The following is a 27,438-nucleotide window of genomic DNA, read 5'->3' as shown; positions in this document are numbered from 1 at the left end:
TATAAAACCTCCGCGGAGTTCCACGGCCCTTCAAACTCCCTCTGTGTCCCGGCGAATGGGGTTTGACGGGTTCTGCAGTCCGGACAGTTCCGACCCGTTCTGGGTGAGTTTGTTCCGGGTTCGTCTCGTGTCGCAGTGTGGAGCTTCGTTGTTGTTGTTGTTTTTGCCGGTAGAAGGCTAACCACACCGGGAGTTAGTTAGCCGGGTCACTCCGGTACGATCCTCTCTGCTCTTAATGCGCTCTAACCGGCTCTCTCTCTTTCGCTCTCTCTCTCTCTCTCTCTCTCTACACACACACACACACACACACACACACACACACACACACACACACACACACACACACACACACACGCTGTTTTCCAGTCAGGTGAAGCGTAGCATCTCCGTATCAGTGTATACAGACACACCGGGGGAAGCTGTGGGACACACACACGCACACGCGCGCACACACACACACACACACACACACCTGACCCGGGTCACCTCCACACTGTGTTACCAAACAGTGATCGACCACCCAGCCAGGCCACAACACTGCTGGAAGATATGATCTGACGTTACGTAACTGCAGCGAGCCCTCCAGCCCTCCAGCCTCCAGCGGGGCAGGTTGATGGTGTTTCTCCCTGGTTGAGGTGGAATGTGGCTGCTGCTCACATGGACTCGTCCAGGGACACCCGGAGACACAATCCAGGCTCGGTCACAGGAGAACCTAGTCCTAATAACGTGGCAATATAAAAACAAAGATGGTGTGGAAATGACAAGATGATCGTCGGCCATAACATCATAAGGCTTAATGTAGGTCGAGCTGTGGGAGAGCATGGGTCAAAGGTCAGCAACCTTCAGAACCAAATATAAGCTGGAGCCACAGAACATATTTAACCGGGAAAAAGTGAGGCTGGCGTGGCTTCTAAAGTTTCATATACAGTGATTACAAAATAGCTAACCTGCAAGTCATCTGGGATTATCGTGTGTGGTATTTAAAAAAAACATTTTTTTTTATACCCGATGACCTCTCACTGTCACCTTATGTAATCAAGAAAGGTTTAAGACTCGTATTTTTTATTATTTTTTTCAAAATTGTATTTATTTGCTAACTTGGCCAGTAGAGCATCGCAACACATTCAAACAAGTGCAGTTGTTGACTGCACGGTTGTTTAAAACCTTGTTTTAAACAACCGAAAATCCATTCTATCATCTTTTTCTCCAAATTTTTTCTAATTTTTTTTCTTAAACCCTGAGTTTGAAAGTCATCATGATTCTCATGATGTAACAGGTGGATGCGGAACTCTCACCTTCAGCTTCTGAAATCTAGAAAGGGGCAGAAACCGTGTCAGAAATCTCTCTGTTGGACTCGGTACTATAACAGCAGAACTAACTGAACCATATAATAATAATAATAATCCTCCTTTGAGGAACCAAAGTCACTTCTTGCTGACGGTAACAATGTCCAGCTTGTGACTCACAGCTGACGGCGGGGTTTAGTTTCTTCTTCCGCTCTGCCTCGTGCAGCGTTTGGTTGGGTGGTCTCTGGAGGGTTCCCCTCAGCAGGATGAAGTACTTCTGCTGCCAGCAGTGGAACGAAAAAAAACAAAAAAAGTGAACAATTGTGAATACTTCCCCCAAAAAAACTAAATGGAAATTGGAATGCAATGCCAGTCCTGATTATTTCTTTACCTTGCGGTACAGTTAAAGAGTCTGAATCGATGAAAAATGACTAAAAACAACAGATATAGTTAATGAACTGCTGCATTTCTCATCGTAGATGTGGCGGGGGGAAAAAAATATATGCTGTAAATTAAATTCAACAGAAAGAGCTCTGTTTTTTGGGAAAAAAAACAAACAAACAAACAAATATTGATACCATCTATGCAAGTCTTTGTATTTATATATTTATTGTCAGTCATATTCATAATCAGCCAGTCTCGGGCAAAAAAAATAACAAATTAAAGGCAAAACATCTCCACTGGCGACCAGAATGAAAGAAAGCCAGTGAGTTCAGGCCATTTCTGAGATATACTTCACCTTTATCTATGACAAGCAGCGTAATATACTTCATTTTAAGACAGTTACAAGACTGTTTGTCCTTCTACTGCCATTTCTAATATTATTTCACGGAGAAGTGACAAACGTTCTTGGACGCTTTTGTTCTCTTACTTGGAGTTTTAGACCGACGTGGCAGCGACGAGCTTATCAACCTCAGTTCTGAACAGGGATCGTTCACAACACATCACAAAAAAGACAAACCTTACTTAAGTAGAATTTTTAGGCATCTATACTTTACTGGCGTGATTATTATTATTATTATAGCCTACTTTTGACTTCTCCTCCTGTCATCGTTAAAAAAACAACAACCCAAAAAAACCATCCACATAAATTGCAATGATCGGATGAGAAGTATAAAAGTAATCTAATAATCTAGCGCCCCTGCACATGAATGACAAATACAAATCCAGAGGCTCCATGTGGTACCGAGAGTTAACGTGAGAAACGTGTCCCAAGGTGTAGGACAGCTTAACGAGAACGCTGAGACGCTTCAGGCATGTGGAAGTACTCTGAAGTTCAGGCCTCTCTCTCTCTCTCTCCCTCCCTCTCTCCCCTGCGGAGGCCAACACTTCACCTCTGACCTTTTGGGGAGCTTGTTGACCGAGTCGTGGGTTTTCTGAGCCCGGCTCTCCGCCGCCAGCTGCCGGTGTTGATCCGACACTTTTCTTTTCGCTGAACTCCGGTTTAGAAAACGTTCCCGGTCCCGGGTTTAGTTCCTGCGAAAGCTGAGAGTTTGGAGCAAAACGTCTTCAAACAGCCGAGATTGTATTCATATTTAATGGTTATAAATATAAGTGCTGGCGTGGTGTTAATGTCTTTGTGCTTTTTGGTTTTTATTCTTCCATACTGTACCTTTTTTTTTTTCTTTTTTTCCTAATTAGTCTACAGATTAGGGCTGGGGAAAAAAAGTGATTTAATTGAATTTGCAGCTTAAAAAGATTTTTATTGAGCAAATTCAAGTTTTTTTCCTCCCCACAGTTAATCTTTTGGGGAATTTTCAGCGTTCCGTTCTACCGGTCCTTATGGGTTTCCGTAGTTGCTGCTGCACTTTTGTTTAAACCTTGAATTTGTTGTTATGACTGAGCCTCATTTGCTATTTATTTTGGGATTGTATAAAGTGGCACTTTTTGCAATATAGCTGATGTATGCAGTAATTTTTAAGTGCACTGAGAAAAAAAATCGAATCGAAACTCAAATTCTTTTTTCAGTAAAACAGATTTTTTTTTTAAATTTTTAGGCCAAATCACCCGGCTCTCGTACAGATATAGTATTTATTAACATTCCCTTCATTTCATGAAAATCTGTCATCACAGTATCCCCTTTTCGCAAAACACTACTATAATAAATCACGTGTCCGTCTTCTGTATATTCATCTAATAAATGAGAGGGGGGAAAAAAAGAGCAGCGTTACTGAAGGCAAACCTTAAAGACATGAGCAGGAATGTCACGACCCCCGGCTCAGTGTCCTCCCCCCCCCCTTCCTCCTCCAGGACTGGAACCGAACGTGGAACACCTCCACTCCAGACCTCACCCCGTGTTTCCAGAACACCGTCCTGGTTTGGCTGCCATGCATCTACCTCTGGATATGTGTCCCCGTCTACCTCATCTACCTCCGCAGCCACGACCATGGCTACATCTGCATGAGCCACCTCAACAAAGCCAAGACCGTGAGTGTTTCTCAAACCCCCCCCCCCCCCGGAGAGAATCGGGACCTGCCGGAGTTGATTCCAAGTCGACGGTTCAGAATATAAAGACTCATGTACAAATAGAGGGAAACACAGGGTGAGGGACGTCCTGAGAGGTTTTAAATCCTGTTTGGGGCACATGCGGTTTTATTTAGGAATAAAGTGATTCGCTCAGCGTGGGAAGGCTCATTTTCTTTCTGGAGCTGTGAGATTTGCACGCATTATAATTAAGATCTTAAATGGCTAGTAGCACTTGGGGGAAAAAAGCTGGATTAATGTAAAATCGTCGCGGTAAAATTGGCTTATTAACAGTAAAATCACCTGAAGTAACTTAAACTACTTGGAGGCACATTGAAGACGAAAAATATAGAAATATTATATTATATAAAATAGATTTTACTCTCGATTGCATGACTTTGTGTGATCAGTCACATTGTTTTGCTCAAAATTCAAAGGTTTTGGGAACTTTTATTTTAAAAGTACTACTATATAAAAAAAAAAAAAGTGCAATAACCTTAAATAAACATGAAGGTGCTTTTAAGTTAACATTATAAAATCAGCTTTCTTTGTCTTTACCTAACAGTTCCCAACAGAAACAGTCTGTGTTCAACAGCAAGTGTCTATGTTGGCGTGAGATGAAATGTTGAATTGTTCCACACGTTTCAGCAACATTGTCTGTCTTCATTCCGGCGGGAGCGTGTGAACACGGCTCCCACTGTTTGACGTAATTCGCTGTAACGCCCAGGGAATTCTGTTTACCCAGCGGCGTCTCCAGTGAGAGCAGCAGCCGGGACACCGCTGATTTGATGACTCAGCCTTGCAGCGGCGACAAGCAACATTGCTTGATCAGCTTTAGATTCAAAATGTCCATTTAAGTTGTTTGGTAACTTTCTCTATTATTCAGGTTCTTGTGAGCCCAACAAACTTTCAAAATAGTTCATTATGGTTCACTCTTCATAACAAGAATGAAAGCAAAAACTACATGAACACGCAATATAATAATTGTGTTCATGTGATAACAACACTTTAATTACCCAGCTGGAAATATATATTTTGCTGCTGTCAATCGAGGAATTAATTAAGGAATTAATTACACAATTTTCTGTAATTAAATGTGATTAATCGCATTTTTTTCACACAAAAAATTTCCACTTGAGACTGATGCTTGTAATTAGTATTCATTTAAGGAAAATCATGGATTTAATGTAGACAGAACACATAAGAGCTATATAATATATGTATACAAAAAAAAATTGATTAAATCTTCTAAAAATGGCTCAAAAGTTGAAAGTGAATTTGTACCGTCCGGAAACTTCATAGATACAACATAACATTCAGCTTCTGTGTGTATAATCAAACCCTATTTAAACTTTATGAGCTGTGTTCTCTTGATTTTAAACTTTAAACGTGTTATAAGGCATCAGATGGATTTAATTAGTCGGACATTTAAAAACAAAAAAGTGCAGAACTCTTGATTCAGTCGGACCAGTGACGGCCATGTTTTGCCCCCCCCCCCGCAGGCCGTCGGCTTCCTGCTCTGGATCGTCTGCTGGTCGGACGTGTTCTACTCTCTGTGGGAGCGGAGTCATGGCAGCAGCGTCCCGGCACCCGTCCACCTCGTCAGCCCCACCGTCCTGGGCCTCACCATGGTGACGCTCCGCTGTTCACATGACCCCCGACTCGCAACTTCCAAATGTCATTCGCGCTCTCGGGATGTGCTTCTGTATTCACAAAAGGAAATCATGATTAGGTTCATTTTGGTCCGTTTGGGTAAATGTTTCCTCACGATTCATCGTCCTCACATTTTTCCCTCATATCTCCATGTTACGAATCCAAAACAAATTTTTTTATTATTTTTTTTATTTCATTGGGTTTTTTTGTTCATAAAATTCATTCTTGAGGTTTTTTTTCTCCTTAAATGGCCGCTGCATGACTTGATTTCAGTATTATCTATGAGACAAACGCAATTTCATTTAGCGGTAAATATAAAACCTGATACTACAAAAAAAGATGCTGATAAAAAAAAGGTTGTGAACTAAAATTGCAATGTGCTCTTTAAAAGAAAGCTCCGGTTCAGGAACAAAACCAAGATACTTGTAACTTGTAACACGTTCTATTTGTTTTCCCTGACTGGTGGTTATTTCTGGAAAACTGTCTGGTCATTTACTGTTTGCAGAGACGATCGTTTTTTGTTTTGTCGGCGTTCAAGACAAGTTTCAAATTGAGCAGGCGAGATTGAAAGACTGTAAAAAAACCCGAAATGCCTGAACGAGGTATGAAGAACAACAGTAAATGATAATGTCATCAGCATAAAGGTGGTATGACACATTTGGTAGATTATTGCACAGGTTATTCATACAAATAGAAAATCAAATGAGTTTTAACTAAAAGAGAGTGGCGCACAGTGTCAAAAGCTTTTGACAGGTCAATAAAAGGTGCAGGACAATAATTCTTGACATCCATTGCACAGATAATATTGTTTAAAAGCTTTTAAAGTGGCTATAGCCGTGCTGTGCTGCTTTCCTAAACCAGATTGAATATGATTTAAAATACAATAGTTTTCTAAAAACAGTTTATTGTGGTAACTGATCAGTTTTTGCAAACATTTTAGCCACAATGCACAGTTTAAAAACAGGTCTATTTTTTATTTATTTTTTTACTTAGGAGGGATTTCCTCCTTTAAGACGGGGAAGCATAAAGGCCATTTTCCAGACTGTAGGACGTTTGTGTGACAGATAAAGGTTCAGCAATGAAATCAGCATTCAGCTTCAGAAATAAGGGTTCCAACTTGTCTGGACCAGCAACTCGATCGGAACTCAAGTCAACAGTATGTGTGGATGTTGTTTGAGAGATTAATACAGAAAAGAATGACCTGTGAGGATTTAAGAAGGTGTAAATCAATCGGTGTGTTTGCTGAAACCTGTTTGAGTGATAATGTGTGTGTGTGTGTGTGTGTGTTCAGCTGCTGGCCACCATGGTGATCCAGTATGAACGGATAAAAGGGGTCCAGTCGTCCGGCGTGATGCTGATCTTCTGGCTGCTGGCTCTGCTCTGCGCCACCGTCTCCTTCAGGTCCAAGATCCTGCTGGCCCTGGACCAGGTCAGTGAGTCCAGATCGTCAGACCGCACAGTGGAAACACAATAGGCTGACAAGTTAGCTTTGATGCTGGTTTTCCAACACTCGTGATGTTCCAGTGTGAGCGAATCGTTCAAAAGCCACGAGTCACTTTGGCGTACGGTGACTCGTGAGTCATGGCACCCATTAACTTGTTCACTCCGCAAAAAGAATCGTCTCGGAATCGTTCATCACGAAGGAATCAGCACAGTGAGCAGTGCTCCGTTCACCTCGTATCAAACTGAGTGACGCAACCACAAAACCCTTTCAGGAATTCCTCTTGCCTCTTTCCTCTGGCCTGGAGTGGGTGGAAGTGGCTCGCATGCACACCTCGCTCAAATGACTCAAATACCCGGTTCACCTTGATCAGCGACTCATAAACCCGTGAGTCAGTGAAAGGAATCGAGTTGTCCATCACTAGCTGGGACGTCTGCAAGTAAACTTTCACTGCTGCGTCACTGATCTCTCAGATCATCCTGCTTTTCTACTTTTAATGAGTTGCTTTTCCCCCCTTTTATTTGTCTTAACAGTTTAGAATGTCCCACATTGGACCTGCCAGAGGCCCGGGTTTGGTCCGCCACCCACATGTCTGACCCCCCCCCCGAACTAAAACCTTTAAAGCTAACGAACCACCCACTGCTGCGTCTCTGATCTGTGCCCAAGTGCTTCACAATAAAAACATTTAGAAAATGAATTTAAACGCTAAGACACAGACTAAACTGGATTCTAGAAATTAACACAAACAAAGAGATAGAAGGGACTTGAGAAGAGATGTAAAAGAAGAAAGTGAGAATTGTGTGTAATAAGCATCTGCAGAACAAAGATTTAATCACCCTTTTATTTTGTGGTTTCATTCAGGACTGTGACTTTCAATACACATGAAACCAGCAGGCCGGTAGTGGCATGAAGCTAAACGGGCATATTAAAGCTCGTCCTTGTATGAGGGGGAGGCTGTTGGCAACGTTCTCATCACGTAAACCAACCCTCACTTGGCCACAATCAAAAAGACGACAACAAAGAGACATTTTCATTAATCGACGATTTTCAGTTAAAAGCAGGGCTGAGAAGCCGCGGTGTCTGGAAGAACGTTCCCCTCAGAAGACTTAAGAAACCAAAATAATGTTTATCGACTCCAGCAGACAAACGATTGTTTCAAGAAGGACAGAGAGACTCCTTGTGTCGGGGAAGAGGTGGCTCTTATGTAGACTTTGAGGATGTTGCGAAATGCTTTTAGTGGCCTGATGAATCCTCTTCTCCAGACAACAATGGCTGTGGAGCACAGTTCCGAGGACCAACTCCCGTTTTTTGGGGTTTTCTTTCTGTCCTCTAGCCGCTGACGGTGTCCGTGTGGAGGTACTCCACCTTCTACATCTACTACGCCCTGCTGCTGCTGGCTCTGATCCTGTCCTGCCTCACCGACCAGCCGCCGCTCTTCTCCCAGATGGTGAAGGACCCGGTGAGAAAAGCCTCCCCGTTCTTTCTTTACACCTTTTTTTTTAATCATTTAAGTTGAACAATTTGTGTTAGATAGATAGATAGATAGATAGATAATAACTTTAATCATCCCCGAAGGGAAATTGTTTTGTTGCAGCAATCTGGTACCTAGGAATGTTATAAAATACAATAGAATAGAATATAAAAGTACAAAATAAAAATATCTGAGTAGGACATACATTTTGTAAAGCACAGAACGGAACATGGGCACTTAGAAATAACCATGAGTAATTAATGATATGAGTTATTATTATTATTAGATGGCATTTTTTTTCTTGCATTTATAGCTGTTTTTTTGTGTATTTTATTTTAGAACTTGTCGCCAGCTAGTCTTTTTCAAAAAGCACTTGCACTAATAAAATACACCTTTTCTATCATTTAAGCTGAAAAATGTTGCCTTCGCTTATCTTAGTTGCCGTTTTGAGCATTATTGTCGCGTGGCATTCCTTTCTTGCATTTTTAGCAGTTTTTGTTGTTATTGTTTGGGGGTTTTTTTGTTTTTACTTTTAACCACTAGATGAAATCTTTTTCAAAAACTAGTGTACAAACAAAATGTCGCGATATCGGTGTGGTGCCGACCATGTGTGCGGTAACTGTGAGTTGTATGTGTAGAATCCCTGTCCTGAGCCCGGAGCCTCGTTCCTCTCCAGAGTCACCTTCTGGTGGATCACCGGGTAAGCGTCTTCTGTTTCACATTATTGAGCTTTATCAACCTCAAATTCTGCGAATCCGTAAAAAGAAACTTTAATGGGCTTTATTGAAACAGTTCCGTCTTGTTGTGAACTGAACACGGGAGCAACTTTCATATTGTAAACGACTGGATGAGATGGATACAGAAACATGTGGAGGGTGAATTGAAATGATTGTGAGTTTTTTAATTGTATTTTTTTAGAGATTGATATAAAATGATAGAACAAGCTTTACTGCAAAAACTTCACTTGCAAAACATCCAAGATAATTGAAAAGTGGGAAGAAATGATATTTGTGAGTGATTTGACGGCTCATTCAGGAAGTGTGTGAGCCCTCTTGTAGTTTCATCATGATTTACACATTTGATTCTGTAGTTTTGCTTTTATTGATCCCATATTTTTGGCATGACTGTATCTTATTGCATCACTAAGTCAGCACAACCTACTGTTGATGCTAATATGACTTACAGTTTCAAACCTTTTTTATGGTTTGTATATATTGATGTATTTATAATAAGTGACTTGTAATTAAAGGTTTAGAATCAGAAAGGTAGCCAACTTCCTGAGCGGTAATACCACTCGGCACCACTAGTTGGTGCAGCGTGAGGATGGGACTGTACCGACTTCCCTGGCTCTGCTCTCCACCAGGATGATGGTGACGGGCTACCGGCGCCCCCTGGAGGAGAAGGACCTGTGGACCCTGAACCCCGAGGACCGCTCCCACAGAGTGGTCCCACGGCTGGGGGAGCGCTGGAACACCGAGTGCCACAAGGTCAAAAGGTCAGACGCCGTCACCGGGAAAGTGCAGAGGCGGCCTGAAACATCACCCGAGCCCAGTTTTTAAAATTAGACGACTGGGAAGCTGCCAGGTTTATTCTGCACTGTTATACTTCAGCAAATCTGAGATATTTTTATAATTATCATCTAAAAATTATTAACTTTAGTTTGATTTTTTTTTGTTTAAGTTAGATGAATTAGAAATTGGATAAGTTTAAATTGTTTTCTTTTGTGTGATCGTTCTGTTTTTAAACAAACTAACTTCAATAATACTAATAATGATAATGACGATAATAAAATCTTGTATTTGATTAAGTATTATGTTGTTATTTTTTTCAGCGTATTACAAAATGTATTCACTATAAAAAGAAATGTTTTCACGGGCGCTTCGCTCGTTCATTAAAAACAATTATTTTACAGTCCACTTTGCTTGAAGCAATTTTTTTTTTTTTTTTTTTGCATTTTTATAAATAACTGTAACCTTTTCTCTTTTCCCAGGACAGAGCACGAAACGCTCTTCTCTCCCAAACGGGCCCCCCCCGGTGAGGGCAAAGACGGCAGCCCTGTGGAGGAGTCCGAGATCCTGCTGGTGAAAAACTCCAAGAAAACAAATGAGGCGTCCCTCCTGTGGGCGCTGTGCCTGACCTTCGGGCCCCACTTTCTCATCTCCTGCCTGTATAAGAGCATCCAGGACATCCTCATGTTCGTGGGGCCTGAGATCCTCCGGTGAGAAAGCTTGATTATCTCCAGAGAACACGCTCCCATCGGTCTGATGTCATTTCAATACAAAAGGGGCCCAACCGTGGCGAGATTATTGCCTCTGCCAGGCTCTCCTGGGGAAATGTTCAAATTGAAGCGCGTGACTGTCTTTGTACAAAAGAGCAGTTGAATGTTTTGGATCTGAAAGGATGAAATCTGCGGCTTCGAGCCGCACGGGACTCACTAGTCCCTCTGTGATCCACGACAATCTGTGTCTCCTCACGCCGTCTTTCACTTCACCTGAGAAATGTTGAGTTTTCAAAGTCTCCTCTTGGTAACATAACCAGGGTTTAATCTAGATGAAGCTAAAAATCTGATCTGGATAAGTCAAGTATCTAGTGGGAAATTATTAAAAAAAAAACTGCTGAAAAATGCAGAGAAAGCTAAAATGGATTTTTTTTAATAAGTTGTCTAAAGTGCCAAAAAGGTTAAAGGAAAAGAGTTGAAATGGCAAAAACAGCTCAAAATGTTTTAACTGCGGTTTTAAATTATAGTTACGAGAGTAAAGCCTCAGTTATTGGTTGTATAGCAAAGCGAGATTCACATTTTTCTCAGGTAAAAATAAACATACTTTATGGCTTTTGGTGAAAAGTGATTAAAAAAAATGGTCTCTTTTGATTCCCCGTGTGTGGAAAATATGTAATATTGTCTTTAAAGCATGTTACTTCTCAGCACTGATGAACTGAACCGATCAAGGAAAGAGTCAAATCTAAAGATTTCAAACTTTTGAGTATTGTTAACAGAAAAAAAAAAAAAAAAGAGCTGAAGTTCACATCAAGCAGGAACTTTTAAAAGTTGCTCTTCCATAACCAGCTTTTCTTCACTCCAGGCTGCTCATCCGCTTCATCAACGACTCCAGCGCCCCCTCCTGGCACGGCTTCTTCTACACCTCCCTGCTCTTCCTGTGCACCTGTGTGCAGTCGCTCATCCTGCAGCAGTACTTCCACGTGTGCTTCATCTCGGGCATGCGCCTGCGCACCGCCGTCATCGGCGCCGTCTACAGGAAGGTACAGGAACGCTTGCGCGGCCCTCCACTGGGTCGATGGCCTGCTTGGTAGTAACGCTGATCGGGATCCAAAGTGTCTGGGGTCAGTCGACCCCCGGAAACGGGAGGGCGGATCCCCCCGGATGAGTTCATCCCCGTGCGTTAGCGGAGGCCTCCGGACCTTTTACGCTCACGCCTGTCCCTGGATGTGCTCTCCAGGCGCTGGTCATCAGCAGCGCGGCCCGCCGCACCTCCACCGTGGGCGAGATCGTCAACCTGATGTCTGTGGACGCTCAGCGCTTCATGGACCTCGTCACCTACATCAACATGATTTGGTCGGCTCCTCTGCAGGTGGTGCTGGCGCTCTACTTCCTCTGGCAGGTACCGTCACACGTTGGCTCTACTTTTAATGCTGGAATCCATTTCGCATGTGTTGATTGTTGTCACACATTTAATGGACATTTATATATCGTGAGCAGTAAAATCCATCCATATAAATGCAAGTTATTGCTCAATACGTCATGGTTAATGTGCAGAATCGTGCTTCGGGTGTTTGTTCTCATGGACCTGCTTTCGTCAGTGACCCCCCCCCCAACAGCTTAATTCAGTCTGTGGTGGAAAGTTCCCACAGTCTGCAGCATTATACTGCAGGATGCCACGGTGTTTGATTGATCAAAATATTACAGTGAAACCAAACTCCTCATGTGTCACCCTCCAACCAGCTGAGAATAACGACTCATAATGAGAATAAGAAGGGAATTGAGTGGATCTTTGAAATATGGTTTTTTCTGAGGGAAGTGAGCTCAACAATAATTATCGACCAACACAAATGCATTTCAACTAATACCACGCAAACAATTGTCGTATTTCATGTTTGCACAGAGCATTGTGTTTACGTTAATCCTATGACAGACTCGGTTCACCGTCGGGTGCAATATGTTTCATGAAAGTTCTCATCTGCAAGTCAGGGGGTCGCTTCCTCGTCAAATCACTCCAGATATTACAAGAAAACGGTGGGCGGAGTCACAAGCTGGTGTCAAAGAAATATGAAGAGCGACGGTGCAACCACTGAAAGCCTGAGGAACTCATTACTGCCTCCCGGTGCACAAGTGTGGCATTACCTACATCGTACATAACTGTACCTTTTGTTTTTTTAATTGTGTGTGTAGAATCTGGGCCCCTCGGTGTTGGCAGGAGTGGCCGTGATGGTTCTCATGGTTCCCGTGAACGCCGTCATCGCCATGAAGACCAAGACCTACCAGGTAGGAGCACAGGAACACTTCCACACCCCACGTGGAGTCTCTTGATCCTTGTAGAGTTCGTGTGAGGCGTCGGTGTCGCGCAGCCGGGCCTCACCGCGTGCAACGTGTGTGGCGCAGGTGGCCCAGATGAAGAGCAAAGACAACCGCATCAAGCTGATGAACGAGATGCTGAACGGAATCAAGGTGCTGAAGTTGTACGCCTGGGAGCTGGCCTTCAAAGACAAGGTGTCGCAGATCCGGGAGAGCGAGCTCAAGGTGCTGAAGAAGGCCGCGTACCTGGGCGCCATTTCCACCTTCACCTGGGTGTGCGCGCCTTTTCTGGTGAGTCCGGCCGTCGGCACAGAGCGAAGTGGCTCCGGTGAAACCAAACCGGGGGAAACAATCCAACGTCGGAGACACAACAATGTTTGATTTGTGGCTATATATGGTGAAAACACTTTAAAGGGGCTGTATGAAAAATATGTGGTTGTTCGGAGGCAGTGATGAGTTGATGAAGCCATTTTTATATACTGTACTATAAATGAATTATTTCTAATGATAATAATTTCTTCATAGGAATGTCATATATATATATATATATATATATATATATATAAGTGATGGTAGAATGAACTCTGGGCTCCTTCTAATTGACAATTACAGATAAACATCAAATGTCCGTTTATTTCTTCGACTCTTTCACTTCAAACTTGGATGCAGATCATTTTATGACACTATTTAAAAGGTATTTTATTCCATGTATTATGACTGTTTAAAAGGCATTCTTTATGTCAGCTTTAAAACATTCCATATTTATTCATCCTTTTTTTAAGCTCACTGGCGGAAAGCCGTGAGGTATTGGTATGATGTGGCGTTGTTGTTATGGCGGCCATTTTTACACAGAAAATAACCATTTTCAGCACTTAAAGGCAGTTTTCAAAAAAATGTGTCTGATAGCTTTTTTTCCTCCCTCTGTCTTTGCTATGGTTCCCGTCACGCAGCTGACTTTTCAGAGTTTTATTTGGCGACGTTTCTCCGCAGGTGGCCTTGTCCACGTTCACCGTGTACGTGCTGATCGACGAGCGGAACATTCTGGACGCTCAGAAAGCCTTCGTGTCTCTGGCGCTCTTCAACATCCTGAGGTTTCCTCTCAACATGCTGCCCATGGTCATCAGCAGCATGGTGCAGGTCAGTGTGTGTGTGTGTGTGTGTGTGTGTGTGTGTGTGTGTGTGTGTGTGTGTGTGTGTGTGCCGCCGGGTCCTGATTATCACCGCCAGACAACCGCGTCTCGGGTTTGCACCACGTGGCAACTTATGGCGGTTCGTGTCTTAATTCTCGCGTTTTGCTGTGTGTCTTATTCTCGCGTGGCGGCTTGTGTCTGGTCCTCAGGCGAGTGTGTCGCTGAAGCGTCTCCGGGTGTTTCTGTCCCACGAGGAGCTGCAGGAGGACAGCGTGGAGCACAAGGCAGCCGGCTGTGAGTCGTCGCTCCTCGCTCCCCTCGCCGTCCACCGCAGAGCCCTCTTCTCCCCTGACACTGAGCTTCTTCTCTTCCAGCTCCACACGGCATCTCCATCGTGGACGGCGTCTTCTGCTGGTCCAAAGCGGAGTCGCCCACACTCAAGAGGTAAATGTGTGTGTGTGTGTGTGTGTTAGTGAGCGTTCTTTGTACTATTCATGTTTATGAGCCAATTAAAGCTTCTGTTGAAGAGCCTGAACTCCTGCCTCTCATTCCGATGAGCAGTGATTATAACTTTATTATATCTGATTGTCAATGATTGAGCCTGAAATGACCCTTGTGTGTTTTCCTGGAGGAGAAACTGAGCTGAACGTGTCTTCGTGTGTGTGAAGGCTGAATGTGTGTATTCCAGAAGGCTTCCTGGTGGCCGTGGTGGGACACGTGGGCTCGGGGAAGTCCTCGCTGCTCTCCGCACTCCTCGGGGAGATGGACAAGATGGAAGGGAGTGTGACCGTGAAGGTGGCCGCGTGCACACACACACACACACACACACACACACACACACACACACACACACACACACACACACTCTGCTGGAAAGTTTTTCTGCCTCTGATATCTCTAGAAAATCCTTGAGCTTTTTTTTTTTTTTCCATCTGGCACAAAGCAACCCAGTGTGATATCGTAGCTTATTTATATATTTATATATATTTTTTATACTTTTATCTATGAAGGGACACGACAAGGTGAGCAATAAGGTTTGTCATGAACGCAAAAGGCTTCAAACAACTTCCCCTCTCTGGATAAATATCTATTTCAGATTCTTAGTTCTCCCTGCAGGAAAACCTTGACAAGGAAGTGGATGAAACGAGAAAAACCCACGGTGGATGAGTGGATTGATATTATTTGTGAGGTTTTTAGGAAGGAAGGAATTACATTAGTCATGAGACTGCAACACAAATGTGTTTTTGAAAAGATGAGAACGATAGATGATGTCTGTTACATCAGGATGACCGTCTTTTGTATAATGCAAATATGTGTGCCCCTTTTTCCATGTTCTTACCATGTTGACTTCATTTTTAAAGATTTGTTTTTTAATATCAAGGTTGTACCCAAGTAATTGTGTTCCAGGGAGTTTAGTTCTAATATAGTTTTAGTTCTAATATGGTGGAAGGACCAATCGTTCACCTTTGTATTATTTATAATACTTTTGATGTATTGCGAAGATTCAACTGTAATTTACAGATGAATGGATGACAAAGGCAAAATGTTGAGTAGAGGAACGTGTAAAATACTAAAAGAAAGAGAATAAAATCCTACTACCTTGTGCTGTTGCATATCCGTACATGTTTATCGAGATCGTTTATCCAATAAAATGTCAGTTTAATCAGTTCCAGGATCTCTAAGCATTAATTATAATAAAATATAAAGAATAGTTTGACAAATGCTACAATAGCTGCATTTTGAACTCGGTATTGTCAGGTGATGAAAATGATCTTAAACCTGTTCAGTGTGTAACCCAAACACGTCTTGGCTGCCGCGGTGCTCGTCAGGGCTCCGTGGCCTACGTCCCCCAGCAGGCGTGGATCCAGAACTCCACCCTGAAGGACAACATCGTGTTCGGCCAGGAGAAGAGGGAGGCCTGGTACCAGCAGGTGGTGGAGGCCTGCGCCCTGCAGCCCGACCTGGAAATCCTTCCCGCCGGAGACGAGACCGAGATCGGAGAGAAGGTGTGCGTCCGCCGCCCAGCCGCTTCCCATCCGCGTGTGGAGGCTGAGCCCAGCTGAGAGGATGTTTTTCATCTTCCGGTGTCCTGCGCAGGGGGTGAATCTGTCTGGAGGGCAGAAGCAGAGGGTGAGCCTCGCCAGAGCCGTGTACTGCGACCGCTCGGTGTACCTGCTGGACGACCCGCTGTCGGCGGTGGACGCTCACGTCGGGAAGCACATCTTCGATAAGGTCGTCGGGCCACAGGGGCTGCTCAAGGACAAGGTGAGCACACACGCACTGAACTCAACTCAACTCTCAACTCTACTCAACTTTATTTATCAAGCGCTTTAAGCAGCCGTAGCTGAGACAAAGTGCTGTACATTGAAAAAAAATATAAGAGGCAAAATAAAAAACATTTAAAACACTAAAAAAGGTTAAAACAATCAAATGGTAAAACGATGAACCAAAACATAAAAAGTTAAAACGATAAGGGAAAAACGAAGGCACTAAAACCAGAGCAGAGTCTCACGCTGAGGTAAAAGCCAAAGAATAAAAATGGGTTTTAAGACGAGTTTTAAAAATGGACAGTGGCTTGTCTAGGAGGGGGAGGGGGGGGGGGGGGGGGGGGGCATTCCAAAGGTGAGGACCGGCAATCGAAAAGGCTCTTTCCCCTCTGAGCTTCTGTTTGGACCTCGGTACCTCCAGGAGCAGCCGGTCAGCTGACCTGAGGCACCGAGCAGGAGCGTATGGATGAAGAAGCTCAGAACGTAGCTGTTCGGTCGTTGGACACATTTATCACTTGAAAGGAAAACGTTCCCACTGCAGCTCTCCAGTGAACGCACAGTCCATTTTTAAATGGAAGATCTTTCAATCTTTTTTTCAGATTTTTACCCATAAAACACTTTGCTTTCGTCCTGAATTTGCCCAGATGGATGAACTGCGTCTTATGAACACGTGTTTGAAGTCTGTTTCATTTTGAGATCCTCAACAGGAAGTATTGTCACAGGAAGTAAAAAAAACAAAAAAAAAACCTCACATTTCAGACGGTGTTTTGCACAGTTGAGTTGTGTATCTTTTCAGGTGGCTGTTGGAGAATCAGCCCCTCCACTCAGAAACCTCACACATCACACCATCTCTGCTCTTCTGCATTGTTGGACGGTTCATTTCTTCACCTGCAGAAAAACGGGTCCTTTTGCCCTGAAAGTAGATCTGGAAATATTCTAATTTCTCCAAAGAGGAACCTTGTAAACAATGACCTGTTTTATGAGCTACGTGAGTGACTTTCAGGATCGAGGCCCACAATAAAGTCTCTTACTCACGACGTGTCATTGTCGATAGGTCAAGGAATGAGTGAGAACTGAACTTATTACTGTATCTGGTTGAATGTGGTTAAAGTCACGCTCCTCTTCCATTCGTCATCTTACATTAGGACCAATGTGGTTGTTGTTTGTTTTTATTTTCAAAGATTAACATGGAATAATCCCTTTAAAAATAAATAAATAAATTGTCCATGGTGTGCTGTGACCCTCCTGAAGCTCCCCTCTCACTGCTAAATAGGAAATATTGCTACCACAGAGGATTGTGGGACGGTGTTATTAGCTCAGCAATAATAAACTGTTAATTTCTAAATGGCTCATCAGCTGCCTGTCTGTCTGCAGACCCGCGTGCTGGTGACCCACGGCCTCGGCTACCTGCCGCAGGTCCACCTGATCCTGGTGATGGTGGACGGAGAGATCACGGAGGCGGGCTCCTACCAGCAGCTCATGGCCACAGAGGGAGCGTTTTCCGAGTTCCTGCGGACGTACGCCAACGTGGACCAGGGTGAAAACAATGGTGGGGGAGTTGCGTTTTTGTCCAGAGCTCCTACCTGGACATTAACCTGTTTTGCAGGTCAGGTTTGGGACGGCTCAGTCATGAAAGCGCGTTATTGTGTCCTCCATAGCTGCAGAGTCCACACCAAAGACCGTCACCAAAGAAACAGAGAATGGCAGCGTGACCTCGCTTGTTGGGTAAGCCAGCGTGTCCACACACACACACACACACACACACACACACACACACACACACACACACACACACGACCTATTCAACCATCCATTCAGGCCACAGACGAGTGTATTCCAGTTAAAACTGAGGAACAAGCATTGGACTGGTTCCCAGGATGAATACAGAGACACACATCCAGCCATACTCGCCCTCCAGTCCTTGTTTTTAATGCGACACTCCTTTAACATCAAGAACAGAAAATGTCTACAGATAGTTTTGAAAACGCTTTCATAAAAAAAAAAACCTGATCAGTTTCTACTCATTTGTATTGTTGGTTTTTCCTCAGTAAAAATGCCTTGGAAATGACTGCGTTGTATTTGCTGCTCTTCAGATAAAATCGCACGTTAGTAGTTTGACTTTGCGTTCTCGTGTGTGAGCAGCAGTCCGGCGGTCCGGAGCGCGTCCAGTCTGTCCGCGGAAGACAAGGAGCAGAGTAAGAAACCCAAGAACCCCGACGTGGGCAAACTGACGGAGGCCGACAAGGCCAGCACGGGGCAGGTACGTCACTGCAGCTCACGGTCAAACAGAGATCGAGCCGGCATGTTTTCCGGCATGTTCGTCGTATTTATCCTCTTTGTATACAGATCTATTTGTTGACAACCCATGTGAAGGTTGAACAACCTACAGCCTCGTGTGATTTCTGATCGCTTTGTTATATATGGAATTAACCAAAAAGTGAGAATTTTTTTTTTTTTTTGTTAAAAAGTACCCTTATTTCATCTCTACCAAATCTTTCAGTCAAAACATCAGAGGCTTGAAATCAACTGAGAGTTTGAATGTCTGTTTTTACCATTTGCCATATGTTTGCATGACACTGAATGTTCCTGTTGAGGTTTCTTTTAAACAGGTTTCCTTCCTGCCCCACAACAACAACAACAACAACAACAACAACAACAACAACAACGTGTTTGAGGTTGAATGTGTACAAACTGCAGATAAAAGCTGCATCAGCAGACCCAAACACACTCGTCTTCGTACGTGAAGGGAAACGCCTCATTAGGTTTATTACGTTTAACTGTGATTTAATTAAGACTCGTTGTCTCGTTGCATCGCTCACACGATGAACACGGCTGAAGAGAGCTGCAAAGTCTCAGTGTGACTGTAATGATTCAGTGAGTAGAAACACGTCATTTAACATGGACTAAAACGGCAAATAACGCTGGTTTCACTGCTTTTTTTTCACAATCTAATCCAGACGTTTAATTGAAAAAGTTCTGAAAATGGTTTCAGTTCACAAAAGTGAACAGTTCTCTGTCGTATCAAATAACATTTATATGTACAAGATATCAAATAGGATCCTATTAAAAAAAAAAAAGCATATTTGTCCATCTCTCATCCATATTTACTTACTTACTGTCCACGTTAGAGGTTCTGGAGCATGAATGGACGCTTGCACACGTTCACATTTAGAGTCACTGATTAACCTGCCTGTTCTCAAAGTGTGAGAGCTGTGTAAACCCCCCCCCCCCACACACACACACACAAAACCATCAATCTTCATTAGGTTCTGCAGCTGTTGTTAAAATGATAGGTTTCTACTGCAGATTTCTTTGCAGTTTTATTAGGATTTCTTCTCAAAAATTCAAAGAAAACAATAGATCGAGCTGAGAAAAGTCATCACCCGAACCCCCCCCCCCCCCCCCAGGGGAAGCCTGCCTCACACTCTGAGAACCACTGAATTAACCTAACAAGCATGTCTTTGGGTTGTGGGAAGAAGCCAGTGTCTCTTTCACACAGGTCGGACATGAAAACTTCACAAAGAAAGGCAATAGTGCGACCGACTAATCCACCATGTCGCGCCACATTTTCAATCAACGAATGAATCTTAACACAACTGAAAATGTCTTTCTTCCCGCAGAGTTTTGATGCTGTGTGATGCCGAGTTTCGTGTTGATCCCGGTGCTCCCCCCCCCCCCCCCCCGCAGGTCAAACTCTCCGTGTTCTGGTCCTACCTGAAAGCCATCGGAGTGCTTCTCTCCTTCATCAGCCTGGTGCTCTTCTTCACCCACCACCTCCTCTCCCTCTTCTCCAACTACTGGCTGAGCAAGTGGACGGACGACCCGGTGGTGAACGGCACGCAGTCCAACAGACAGATGAGGCTCGGGGTGTACGGGGCTCTCGGAGTGTCGCAGGGTGAGACGCCGCCGCCGCCGCATGCATTGATTTACCACCTCTGAACACAAAGCGTTCGGCTGTAGCAGCTTTCTTTTCGCTGTACGGTGACCTCTAGTGGCACATGACAATATTTACCAATGATACTATATTTAAATACACACGTCACTTCTCAATATAAGTCATGTGACCAGCCAAACCACAGAAAACAGTTGTGCTAGTTAAAGTTGCGTCATGTGATCGAGCGTCGCTCCAGTGGAGTGATTCTGTGTGTTTTCTTTTTACATGCTGCCAGGCTTTTATGTTTAAGATGAACGTTCTGGTTTAGAACTGCTGTCTGATGGCTTTGTAGCGCCGGCTAGTGGTGAGGTGTATTACATTTCAAGTTCTTATGAAACCAAAACATTTTCGGAAAAAAGCAAGAGAACACTACAATTATTCACATAATTAAGTGTTTTTGTCTTAACTGCTATCATCCGCTAGTAAACATCTGCAAAAGAACGAGTGAAATAAGGTAAATTTTTGCGGGAAAAACAATGCAATTTACATGAAATATGCTCTTCCAGCAGGAAACCAATCGATTAATGTTACGGCGCTACATACAAGTCAACCTGGTTTAAAGCATTTTGTGTGTTTAGTCAAGATCCAGGGTTTGAACCTCTGACCCTCGGCGCCGTCCTGCAGGTGTGGCGGTCTTCGGTTACTCCCTGTCCATGTCCATCGGGGGCATCCTGGCGTCGCGCTGCCTTCACCAGTCCATGCTGTACGACGTGCTGCGCTCGCCCATGTCCTTCTTTGAGCGCACGCCCAGCGGCAACCTGGTGAACCGCTTCGCCAAAGAGATGGACACCATCGACTCCATGATCCCCCTCATCCTCAAGATGTTCCTGGGCTCCATGTTCAACGTGCTGGGAGCGTGCGTCATCATCCTGATCGCCACGCCCTTAGTCGCCATCATCATTCCCGTTTTCGGTCTGCTCTACTTCTTCGTGCAGGTGAGCCGAACGCGTGAAGCAAGCGCTCCCCCACCCCCCGCCCTCCGCCGTGTTGTCCGCTGACCTCTGAGCTTCCCCTCTGCCCGCCTCTCCTCCTCACAGAGGTTCTACGTCGCGTCGTCGCGCCAGCTGAAGCGTCTGGAGTCGGTGAGCCGCTCCCCCATCTACACCCACTTCAGCGAAACGCTGCTGGGAACCTCCGTCATCCGGGCCTTCGGCGAGCAGGAGCGCTTCATCCGCGAGAGCGACCAGAGGGTGGACCACAACCAGAAGGCCTACTACCCCAGCATCGTGGCCAACCGGTCAGTTTGGTTGCTTCCTGGGCGTTTCCTCGTTCCAAATGTTTGCCGCTGAAGAACTAAAAGCTCAAATGGGTTCACAGCAGCAGGTCAGGGCAGTGGATGCCTGTTCCACAACAGTCGTATAAGAAACATAAAACTGAATTTATTGTAGGTGCAACAGAGACAAATGGAGGCGTCAAACTCAGGCCTCATTCACACTGCAGGGAAAAGCGACCCAATTCATATTTTTCCTCTCACGAGTGACTCGAACCTGTTTTGTGGCCGTGTGAAAGAGCCAACTCCGACTGCTTCATCATTCGCCTTCTTTTTCCCTCGTCGCGTCATCAAGACTTTGTGGGCTCGTATTTCGCAGCTGTCTGACAGACAGACTTTTTTTAAGAAGCTTCTAAACTCCCCTCCTTCCTGTGGCGTGGGTGAATGTGTGCAGGTGGCTGGCGATTCGTCTGGAGTTCGTAGGAAACTGCATCGTGTCGTTTGCGGCTCTGTTTGCAGTCATAGCCAGAGAGAGTCTGAGCCCGGGCATCATGGGACTGGCCATCTCCTACGCCCTGCAGGTACGCACTCACTGCCGCCCTCCGCAGAGCCGACGCGTCCTTTACACTGGTTCGTGGAGTAACGCGTCGCTGGCTTCACATGCATGTATCAGGTTGAAGGAATATTGTCATGAACTGTGTCTTCAGGCTCACAAAATTATATTTCTGTAGAAATACACAGAGCTACTCTTTACGTCTCATATTGTCTTTTGCGTGTGAACATACGGAGTTTGATCACAGCTATCGATGGAACACGTTTTGGCATTTTTAGAGCTTAAAGGCGGTCAAGCGGCACCTGGCGGGGTTCCGCTCCAGCGCTCTGCGTGCGCTAACCCGCCATATAGCAGAAGACATGGTCCCAGTTAGTGTGGTTGAACAATCCAGATTCAGGAAACTCCTAACATATTTGATTTCGATTTTTATATCGAGAAAAAGAGAAAAATCTACCTTGTTTATTCAAGTGAGAGGAAAAAAAAGGACATTTTACAATTTCATGACTGTGCTGTTTAATACCGTTTGGGCAAAATTCACTGTGTTGTAGTTTCCCCCTTATTGCCTCCAAGTTAAGTATTATCATATGTTAATGTATTGTGAAGAAGAATGTTTTAATGTCAATGTAGAATCGTCACACTGGTGTGATTGATGCTTCAAAAGTGTTGATTTCAGGCAAAATATTGACATCGTGATACAGCCTAAGAATATCGAGATATTGATAAAAGGCCATATCTCCCGGCCCTAATGTCAAGACAGTTGCATGAAGTAAAGTTATTCTCGCATCAAAGCCGACATGAATGAGTCATCTCCCCCCCCCCCCCCCCACCCCCCTCTGTGCAGCTGACGGCCTCACTGACCTGGCTGGTCAGGATGTCTTCTGATGTGGAGACCAACATCGTGGCTGTGGAGAGAGTGAAGGAGTACAGTGACACTGAGAAAGAGGTACACACACACACACACACACACACACACACACACACACACACACACACACACACACACACACACACACACACACACACACACACACACACACACACACACACACACACACACACACACACACACACACACACACACACACACACACACACACACACACACACACACACACACACACACACACACACACACACACACACACACACACGCACACACTTGGGACGAACGATTCAAATGGTGATTCACTGTAACTTTTATGTAAAATGGCTAAAAACAACTAAAACTGTTCGATAGGGTTAAAAGGAAAAACACCACAATGGCAAAATGTGTCAAAACAGCTTGAAACAACTCAGAGACAGAAATTGAAATGGAATAAAATGTTGAATATATATGGTGGTGACGTGACGACAGAGGAATCAGACTGAGAGCCATTAAAAAAGTTGAAGAGAATTTAATTACTTCATTCTTGCAAGACAGCGACAGCGTTGCACTACCATGAGTACATTTTCAGTTTATTGCAGTATCTTTTTTCACGAGGTCGGTCTATTTCCCACACATGGTGGAAAGTGTGTCTCTGTGTGTGTGTCAAGATGTTACCGATGAGTGTGTGTGTGTGTGTCCTGTGGTCCCCAGGCAGAGTGGAAGCAGGTGGAGCCCTCCGCCCTCAGCCCCGGCTGGCCCACCGTCGGCCACATCGAGTTCAAGAACTTTGGCCTGCGTTACCGCGACGACCTGGACCTGGCCGTCCGCAACATCAGCATCAGCATCAGCGGCGGGGAGAAGGTTGGACGACACGTCACGATCTGTACATCTGAGAGTGTGTGTGTGTGTGTGTGTGTGTAACACTCGCCGCCCTCCTCTCCGCTCAGGTGGGCATCGTTGGGCGAACGGGAGCCGGGAAGTCGTCCCTGACTTTGGGCCTGTTCAGGATCATCGAGGCGGCCGAGGGACAAATCTTCATAGACGGCGTGAACATCGCTGAGCTCGGCCTCCACGAGCTGCGATCCAGAGTCACCATCATCCCCCAGGTAGAAGAAAACCCCGCTGGAACAATGCAGTTCACCACAGGATCATCGATGTTTTTGGGGATTTTGGTGAAAATATATCAGCAGCTGCAGATAAGAAACGACGATATCAAATAAGTAAAAATGTGTCACATTTGCTGATGACACTAAAGTATGTTTTTCAGGAAATCACATGAAAGAATTAGTCATGAGAGACGCAAAGGAATCGGTTGTTTTTGATGTCGATACAAAAGCACGAAATGAAAATCAAATATTGTTAGTTTGCATCGGCAACCGTTGGTGATGGAATGAAACTGAAGTTACAATGTAAAATGTATAAGAATGTACATTTTTAGATGAAAACATCCAGTATATTAAACCAAATAATCAAAATCTATAGTTAAACTCTCCGTGACGAACTCAAATGTTAACTTTCAGAAAAGTTGGGTTTTTGTTTTGTGACTTGTTCATATCCCGGGTTATTTCCTTACAGGATAGACTTAAATACGCCACTGGCTGTTTTATTTCTTGATCATTTAAGACAGGGAAGTCAAACGTAACATATTAAACTGCAGATACGGACAAATGCAAAGTCTTTCCTTCTTTTGATTCTTTTGTAACTGCAAGAATTTGACAGTCTATTCTGAAATATACAGATTAAAGTTAACCAGATATTATTGTGTTTAAAAAAAAAAACCCCACAATATCTATCTGGATATCATATTTTTATTCAGGATTAAAACAATTTGTCATCATCTGGAAATTCTTTTGAGTTTGCGTGTCTAAAGTATCACTTCACATAAGTTGGACTCGTTTATTGTGAAAGGCGTTGCGTCATGTGACCTCCACAGACGCATTAATTAATTCTGACCAAGGGCGGTTTTGAATGTCATTTTTGCCAATCTAGTGTTTTTAGATCAGCCTCCGTCAGTTTTCATATTTCTACTTAAAAATTTTTTTTTTTAAATCACATGGCGGGCCGGATTACATCCTGTGGCGGGCCGCTTTTGGCCCCCGGGCCGCATGTTTGACACCCCTGATTTAAAGTGAACCTGTTGAAGTCTGTAAACATAGACGGCTTCTTATCACCCCCGAGCGCCAACGTGAGTATTTTCTGTGTGTCCAGGACCCGGTGCTGTTCTCAGGCTCTCTGAGGATGAACCTCGACCCCTTCGACTCCTACTCCGACGAGGACGTGTGGCGGGCGCTGGAGCTGTCGCACCTCAAGAGCTTTGTGTCGGGCCTGCCGGATAAACTCGCCCACGAGTGCAGCGAAGGAGGAGAAAACCTCAGGTACAATCACATGGGCCGAACCAACGGGGGAATCTGGTTTTCTGCAAGTGCAACGGAGCTGCAGCTGGAAGTGTGTGTGTGTGTGTGTGTGTGTGTGTGTGTGTGTGTGTGTGTGTGTGTGTGTGTGTGTGTGTGTGTGTGTGTGTGTGTGTGTGTGTGTGTGTGTGTGTGTGTGTGTCCTCAGCGTGGGCCAGCGGCAGCTGCTGTGTCTGGCCCGAGCTCTGCTGAGGAAGACCAAGATCCTGGTCCTGGACGAAGCCACGGCGGCCGTCGACATGGAAACCGACAACCTGATCCAGTCCACCATCCGCTCCCAGTTCGAGGACTGCACCGTGCTGACCATCGCTCACCGCCTCAACACCATCATGGACTACACCAGGTACACACACACACTGCTTCAACACCATCATGGACTACACCAGGTACACACACACTGCCTCAACACCATCATGGACTACACCAGGTACACACACACACACTGCCTCAACACCCTCATGGACTACACCAGGTACACACACACACACACTGCCTCAACACCATCACGGACTACACCAGGTACACACACACACACTGCCTCAACACCCTCATGGACTACACCAGGTACACACACACACACTGCCTCAACACCATCACGGACTACACCAGGTACACACACACACACTGCCTCAACACCGTCATGGACTACACCAGGTACACACACACACACTGACTCAACACCATCATGGACTACACCAGGTACACACACACACACTGCCTCAACACCATCATGGACTACACCAGGTACACATACACACACACTGACTCAACACCATCATGGACTACACCAGGTACACACACACACACTGCCTCAACACCATCATGGACTACACCAGGTACACACACACACACACTGACTCAACACCATCATGGACTACACCAGGTACACACACACACTGCCTAAACACCGTCATGGACTACACCAGGTACACACACACACACACTGACTCAACACCATCATGGACTACACCAGGTACACACACACACACACACACACACACACACACACACACACACACACACACACACACACACACACACACACACACACACACACACACACACACACACACACACACTCACTGCCTCAACACCATCATGGACTACACCAGGTACACGCACACACACACACACCATCATGGACTACACCAGGTACACACACACACACCATCATGGACTACACCAGGTACACACACACACACTGCCTCAACACCATCATGGACTACACCAGGTACACACACACACACACACACACACACACACACACACACACACGCTGCCTCAACACCATCATGGACTACACCAGGTACACACACACACTGCCTCAACACCATCATGGCCCCTCAGAGCACTGACATTATTTTAGCAGCTGAACGAGATTTAAACATGAGCCAGGTGGTCTTAATGTTGTGGCTGATCCTTGTGTTTCTACGTCTGCTTCAGGGTCCTGGTGCTGGAGAAGGGCCACATGTCAGAGTTCGACTCTCCGTCCAGCCTCCTAGCCCTCCGAGGAGCGTTTTACCACATGGCCAAAGACGCAGGGCTGGTCTGAAGGAAGGAGGGAGGGGGGGGGAGGGGGTAATGGTGGTGGTGGTGGTGGGGGGGATGTCTCACCCAGGCCTCGGGTTGGAGATGCAGCGGCGGCGGCGGCTACGATCGACCTGTTGATCTGCCCTGCTGGTCACAAGAAGTTTGACCACGCGCCGCCTCAGTAATGCCCCTCCTGCGCTGCGGGGGGCAGCAGAGAGTCTCGGCAGGTTTGTTTTAGTGCTGGTTCTTTAGTCTGCGTCTGTTTCTGGGCTGCAGGCGGGAAGTTTTCTAGAGGCTGAAGCAGGGATGAGAAAATCAAACCTCCATAGGGGGGGGGGACAACCTTTTGTTTTAGTGCAAATGTGTGTCTTTAAATATAGTTTCTCAAAAAGAAAAATCTAAAAAGTAGAATTTTCTCAAGAAAAAAGTGCAAATTTAATTTAAAAGTTGGTGGAAATTCTTGTGTTTTTAGCTTGAATTTTCACTCAGAACTGCACCAAATGACGTGATCTCCTCGTTTACATGATTCCTGCAGCACATTTTTGGCATGAGGCTCAAAGGAAGCCAGATTCCACTTCAACGTGACGAATCCTGAGCTCAGCGCAGACGAAGAATCAAAGACATATTTTGCTCAAGGAGGAATCATAAAAAATAAGTGATATTTATCTCTCATGAAAACATTGAACATAGATTTGA

At 44.9% G+C, this 27,438-nt stretch overlaps 1 protein-coding gene across 1 annotated transcript; it reads left to right on the top strand.

Annotated features, from left to right (window-relative positions):
- abcc1 (ATP binding cassette subfamily C member 1 (ABCC1 blood group)) lies at positions 1-26,773 on the top strand. Its single transcript, XM_080511565.1, has 31 exons — positions 1-103; positions 3,537-3,713; positions 5,252-5,380; positions 6,694-6,831; positions 8,177-8,302; positions 8,953-9,014; positions 9,678-9,809; positions 10,305-10,532; positions 11,395-11,572; positions 11,770-11,931; positions 12,720-12,812; positions 12,930-13,133; positions 13,833-13,979; positions 14,182-14,266; positions 14,347-14,416; positions 14,641-14,767; positions 15,802-15,978; positions 16,070-16,237; positions 17,614-17,788; positions 17,898-17,964; positions 18,382-18,499; positions 19,927-20,134; positions 20,798-21,108; positions 21,211-21,410; positions 21,838-21,964; positions 22,778-22,879; positions 23,513-23,662; positions 23,749-23,907; positions 25,010-25,176; positions 25,361-25,555; positions 26,656-26,773. The coding sequence occupies exons 1-31, from the start codon at positions 56-58 to the stop codon at positions 26,762-26,764; spliced, it is 4,539 nt and encodes a 1,512-aa protein (XP_080367691.1). The 5' UTR covers positions 1-55; the 3' UTR covers positions 26,765-26,773.
- Positions 26,774-27,438: the final 665 nt, after the last annotated feature.

This window comes from Blennius ocellaris (assembly GCF_963422515.1).
Source record: "Blennius ocellaris genome assembly, chromosome: 16".
NCBI classification, from domain to species: domain Eukaryota; kingdom Metazoa; phylum Chordata; class Actinopteri; order Blenniiformes; family Blenniidae; genus Blennius; species Blennius ocellaris.
This window is presented reverse-complemented; position numbering and strand designations above follow the sequence as displayed.